Consider the following 6,603-nt stretch of genomic DNA (forward strand, 5'->3'; position numbering starts at 1 on the left):
GTGCGAAGCTGCGACAAGTGGAGTCCGCTCTCCGCGTTCCACTCTCCGCTCGCCGATTCCCCGTCTAGGAAAACCCGGCTTAAGATAACATGGCAGACAGATCAGCTGCAGCTTTCGCAGCTAAAAATGATTGAGGCAATGGTTATTTAAAGTAATTTTGAACTGCCATTTTGTTATTAATGGTCCGATTTCTTTTTTCTTTATGTTATTTGTTATGTTTCGTCAAGACCTGTAAAATGACCAAACTCGACTATTATACTTGCTATTTGAAAATTTTGAGCTACCCCCTACCCCCGCTACCCCTGAGGGCAAAATTTTCAAAACTGATCATAATTATTGTAGCCCTTCGTATCGAAACAAGTTGCCGCAAACCAATTTCAAATATCTCAAATAGTTAAAAGGTTAAAGAGGGTGCAAGTTAATTTTTTGCCACCCTCATGGTTATTTGGATTTGAAACGTTTTAGGGCGCCATTTTGTTATTTGGATTTGAAACGTTTTAGGGCGCCATTTTGTTATTAGTGAGCCGATTTTGGTTTTCTTTACGTCAATGTTTATGTTTCGTCAAGACCTGTAAAATGATACCAAACTCGACTATACTTGCTATTTAAAATTTTTTAGCTACCCCCTACCCCTGCTACCCCTAAGAGCAAAATTTTCAAAACTGACCATAATTATTGTAGCCCTTCGTATCCAAACAAGTTGCCGCAAACCAATTTCAAATATCTCAAATAGTTAAAAAGTTAAAGAGGGTGGAAGTTCATTTTTTTGCCACCCTCATGGTTATTTGGATTTGAAACGTTTTAGGGCGCCATTTTGTTATTAGTGAGCCGATTTTGGTTTTCTTTATGTCAATGTTTATGTTTCGTCAAGACCTGTAAAATGATACCAAACTTGACTTTGCTTGTAATTTGAAAATTTTGAGCTACCCCCTACCCCCGCTACCCCTAAGGGAAAAATTTTCAAAATTGACTATATTTATTGTAGCCCCTCATATCTAAGAAGGTTGCCGCAAACCGATTTCAAATATCTCAAATGGTTGAAAAGTTAAGGGGGGGTGCAAGTTACTTTTCAGCCACCCTGTATAATCCCAGTCGGCTTATACGTAAACGAAAGTTGCTCCCCATGTCATGTCTTACGGGAGTTAAATTTGTTTTTAGTTTTTCGATTTCGTTCGGCTCTTCTACCCGACCGATTTTCATGATTGAGGTCTCGAATTGAAGATATGCACGCCAAGATTTGCCATCAAGTATCGGAAAATTATGAACATAAATTAAAAACAATTAAATTAACAACATATAAACATTAGCTCATTAGTGTATATGATATGACAGTTACAATGCGGTGTTTTACAAAATCTATGTGTTAACAAAAAGCCTATCGTTTCTATAGGTACGAAAGAAAAAATTCAAACTTGTTATAAAGGTTTGTTTTATTAGTTTTAATAATATTAATCTGCCAAAAAATATGACAATTTTAGCGTATTGTTAAAAAACAATATGTTAATTTTGGTTCAAAAACTTTTTTGACAAACAGAAATTTTATATATATTATCTGGTTGTTTTTTAGGCTAAACTAAGAACCTCGTCCATACATCTATATATACAAAAACCTGACAGTTTAACAATACAGTGTGTGTTCTCTCTGGGGTCAATAAAAAAATTTAATCTGAACCATCAGGTCTTACTGTTACCTTGCCATCTACCAACATCTTCTTTCCTTAAAAGGGGAATTTGCCAAAAGCAGAAGAATACAACTAAGAAATAAACAGTTCAAGATAAATCACTGCTATTTGTAAAAACATGTCATAACCTTGACCTAGCATTTCATCTTAACAACATTTTATCAAGGAAACAAATGAACTAATATTGTTAAGTATTTCATTGCATCAAATAAAAAGAATCAAGAGTGTGGAAGTGTGCCTTATAAGGTCTCGCTCCAGCATGAACCCTTGTGTGATGACCCCTCAAATAATCTTTTGTTGCAAAAGTTTTTCCACATGTAGAGAACTTATAAGGTAACATTCAGATTATAAAAGATCAAAATTCAGATTATAAGGTAATATTCAGATTCTTGTTCTTATTTTCTCCATAGTATGAACCATTGTGTAATGAACCTTCAAAGCGCCTTTGGTTGTAAAAATCTGTTCACATATAGAACATTTATAATGTCTCTTCCCTCCAGTATGAACCCTTATGTGACTTCTCAAATCATCTTTTGTTGCCAAAGATTTTTCACATGAAGAGCACTTATATGGTCTCTCTCCAGTATGAACCCTTGTGTGATGATCCTTCAAAGTTAGTTTTGCTGCAAAAGATTTTTCACATGTAGAGCATTTATGTCTCTTCCCTCCAGTATGAACCCTTATGTGACGTGTCAAATCATCTTTCGTCGCAAAAGATTTTTCACATGTAGAGCACTTATAAGGTCTCTCTCCAGTATGAATCCTTGTGTGATGTTCCTCCAAAGTTTGTTTTGCTGCAAAAGATTTTTCACATGTAGAACACTTATAAGGTCTCTCTCCAGTATGAACCCTTGAGTGATGAACCTTCAAAGCTAGTTTTGTTGCAAAAGATTTTTCACATGTAGAGCACTTATAAGGTCTCTCTCCAGCATGAACCCTTAGATGACCCTTCAAACCGTCTATCCTTGCAAAACTCTTTTCACATATAGAACACTTATAAGGTCTCTTCCCTCTAGTATGAACCCCTATGTGAGCCCTCAAATCATCTTTTGTCGCAAAAGATTTTTCACATGTAGAGCACATATATGGTCTCTCTCCAGTATGAATCCTTGTGTAATGTTCCTCCAAAGTTTTTTTTGCTGCAAAAGATTTTTCACATGTAGAGCACTTATAAGGTCTCTCTCCAGTATGAACCCTTGAGTGATGTAACTTCAAATACTCTTTTGTCACAAAATATTTTTCACATGTGGAGCACTTATAAGGTTTCTCTCTAGTATGGCCCCTTGTAAGATGACCCTTCAAAACGTCTTTCCTTGCAAAACTCTTTTCACATATAGAACACTTATAAGGTCTCATTTCTCCAGTATGAACCCTTTTGTGATACATAGATATGTGACCCGTCAAATCACTTTTTGTTGCAAAAGTTTTTTCACATAAAGAACAGTTATAAGGTCTCTCTCTAGTATGAACCCTTTTGTGGTGACCCCTCAAAATGTCTATCCTTGCAAAAGATTTTTCACATGTGGAACACTTATAAGGTCTCTCTTTAGTATGGACCATTGTGTGATGTTTCTTCAAAACGTTTTTTGTCACAAAATATTTTTCACATGTAGAACACTTAAAAGGTCTCTCTCCAGTATGACCCCTTGTATGAAGCTTCATCTCATTCTTGGTCAGAAAAGTATTTTCACAAATATTGCATTTATAAGGTCTCTCACCTGAATGTCTCTTTGTGTGATGTATCATATTACTTTTCAATTTAAAGGATTTTCCGCATGTATTGCAATTAAAAGGTCTCTCTTCTCCAGTATGAATTAATGTATGATTCTTTAAATACATTTTGGCCGCAAAGGATTTCCCACATATAGAACACTTATAAGGTCTCTCTACTGAATGGACCAATGAGTGTATCTTCATATAGCTTTTGGATGCAAAGGATTTTCCACATGTAGTACATTTGTAAGGACCCTTCCCAGAGTGATTTAACAAGTGACTCTTTATTTGATGTATTTGGGCAAAGGTCTTTTCGCAGACTAAACATTTAAAGGGATGCTCGCCAGTATGTAATAATATATGAGCTTTTGACAATTGTTTTGAACAGATCATTCCACAAAATAGACACTTGATAGTATGCATTTTAATGTGTTTTGGTACTTTTGTAATTTGGCCCTTTCTTGTTTATCAGTTAAGCTAGTAACTATTCGGAGGGCCAAACTAGTTAGAAAACCTTGTATGACAATTGAAATATCTTCCTTGTTTGGATTTGCTAAATGTTTAGCGGTTACATATAGCAATCTAGATAAACTTTAAATTGTCTCTTGCTCATAAAACTTTTATGCATATCAGAGATATTACAACATATTTGAGGGATTTTTCTGTCTTCTCTAGTATTTTAAGATACATAATAACATATAAATTATTAAATTGAATATGCTTTTCTTCATATTTTTTACAATTATTATAATTTAAATTCTAGTTGTACATTCTAGTTAATTACTTCATTTGTTCTTTGAAGTTTAGTATAAGTATTATTTTAAACTGTTGTTCAAACAATTATGTCAGAGATTAATTCTATTAGTTTCCTTGCTATAAACTGAATTTCTGTTATCTTATACTTGGGCTCTTGGATTATCATTTCTGAAAAAGATAATGATTTATTAGTCACATTAATCCATCAAATTAACATAATTTTTTTGTATGGAATTCCATAATAACTTTGACTACTTTTCTTATTAGCTAATAAGGTAGATTTCAGTTATGTGTCAGTCAATGAATTTTATGTGGATGGAACTTAATGTATTGATTAATGTCAATGTGATACTGATAATTGTATTGTATAAAACAAATTAAGAATGTATCCTAAACTATACAGCAAAAAATATTTATTGTAGGCTAACTGTAGCTGAATACTATCATAATCATACGTAACTCGTAATATTTGTTTAAACATTAAAAACTATCAAATCAAACTATTCAGTCAATTGTAACTATTGTCAAAACAATTATTTTCAACTGATTGTCAATTGGGTTTCCATATATATGTGTATAGATTGTTTAATAGTATTATTTTCCAATATAATTGATCTAGTTTTTTCCTAGAAAGAGAGTAAAAAAATGTGAATAAAAGTAAATTTAATGGGATAAACCAGGATTTATTAACATAACAAAAAGATATTGCAGAGCTTACAAAATAAGCAAAAATGTCTGGTAATATAGAAATGATGTATCATTGTAAACTCTTAAATACAAATTATGAAAGTAGATTGATCAAGGCGGCAAAATCTTTTTACAATCAACTCATAAATAAATCAGAAAATGTTAGTAAGAAACCGTGGGAGATAATTAATTTTGAAACTGGTAATAAATCTAAATGTATTAAGGATTCTCCTCCTGAAATTAGAATTAACGAGTAGGTGATAGCAGATCCTCTGAGCATCTCAAACTGTTCTAATAATTACTTTGTTGAGGTATTAGAAAATCTTTTAAACAGTACCCCAAATAATATTTAATCGAAAGACGATCAAAATATAAGTAGCTATCTGGATCAAAAAACTATCATAATTCCTTTCAAATGAAGGCTGGTGGATAAAGATGAGATAGAAAAAATAATTTTAAGTTTAAAAAACAAATCATCTGCTGGTCATGAGTACCCCTAGAACTATGTATTCAAATACATAGGAAAATCATTGTTAAAACCACACAGGTCATTAATAACTGATATTTTCTCTGGCTACTTAAACATTTCTAGAATTATACCCATTTGACCATTTACAAAACCCCTGCCGCAGCAAACCTGCAAACTAAGCGAATTTCTATTTACCTGGTTGGATTTTCAATTAAATATATAAATAACATGAGGTTTAACAAACCTGGGTATGCTGCTACAGGAAGGGAAATAAAGTGTGTTTTAGCAAAATAAGAATAGCATAGTAAAAAATAAATAAATTGGCCAAGTTTGATAAAAATATATCCATAAACAAGCAAACTAAAACAATTCTCCATAAGAATAACATGGGAATTTTAAATTTAAATTTTTTTTAATAAACTCTGTAGCCAATAACCTTAGAAAAACACTTCAATATACTAAATTATTTGTTTTTATGCTCTTTAAAACGGTTTAAATATAAATTTGGGAATTTTATGTTTTAAGGGTCAAAATTGAGAAAATCCAATTTTTACCCCATAAACCCCTCCCCCATAGACCCCAATCCCATGTGGTCCAATCATGCTGATTCGCAAACTCATTAAGTTTATTGCACCCTACACCTTATTATAGCAAATTTTATCAAAATAAAAAAAAATTATTCAAGTTATCACACTCACGGATATATATATAAAATATATATATATAAATTTTGAGCAAGTATATTGGTCCCGGGCCCAGGTCTTACCGTGCCACCTACAGTAATAGTTACTTCACTATTCGGAAATTCGCTAATGTATAATCAATTGGTTGATCATCATTATTATAACAAACTCTTTGACAAACAACAGGTCAAACTTAACTTGGTTTTCATAAGGGTAAATCTACTACTACTACTTTTTTAATTTTTCAGAAACTGTCGATGCTGTTGAAAAAGGAAATAACATAGTTGATATTTTTATAAATTTACTAAAAAGCTTCAGGTATTTTTAACACTTCTTTAAATTGGTTTAGATGATATCTTTCAGAAAGAGTGCAATATGTAGAAATAATGTCAAAAATCCCAAATCCGCCAACCAGGTCCATACTTGTTATAGATTTTGGATAAAGATATGTATCAGAAACTTTACTATTAAACATGGAGTTCCTCAAGGCTTCATTCTGGGGCCTTTACTGTTTCTATGTTATGTCCAAGGAATGACTTCAATTTTGTAAATTTAAAATTTCCATGTTATTCTTATGGAGAATATGTAAACTGTTGTAGTTAGCTTGTTTATG

General features: G+C 32.3%; 1 protein-coding gene across 1 annotated transcript; it reads right to left on the reverse strand.

Moving 5' to 3' along the window:
* Positions 1-1,442: 1,442 nt before the first annotated feature.
* On the reverse strand, positions 1,443-4,270 carry LOC128996247 (zinc finger protein 808-like). Its single transcript, XM_054421426.1, has one exon. The coding sequence runs from the start codon at positions 3,816-3,818 to the stop codon at positions 2,064-2,066; it is 1,755 nt and encodes a 584-aa protein (XP_054277401.1). The 5' UTR covers positions 3,819-4,270; the 3' UTR covers positions 1,443-2,063.
* Positions 4,271-6,603: the final 2,333 nt, after the last annotated feature.

Source organism: Macrosteles quadrilineatus, unplaced genomic scaffold, assembly GCF_028750875.1.
Source record: "Macrosteles quadrilineatus isolate MER2022 unplaced genomic scaffold, UCM_ALF_1.0 Scaffold_6__1_contigs__length_79288215, whole genome shotgun sequence".
Taxonomy (NCBI): domain Eukaryota; kingdom Metazoa; phylum Arthropoda; class Insecta; order Hemiptera; family Cicadellidae; genus Macrosteles; species Macrosteles quadrilineatus.

Coding starts and splice junctions, on each gene's coding strand:
- LOC128996247 (XM_054421426.1), bottom strand. CDS start 3,818: ATGCATACTATCAAGTGTCTATTTTGTGGAATGATCTGTTCAAAACAA.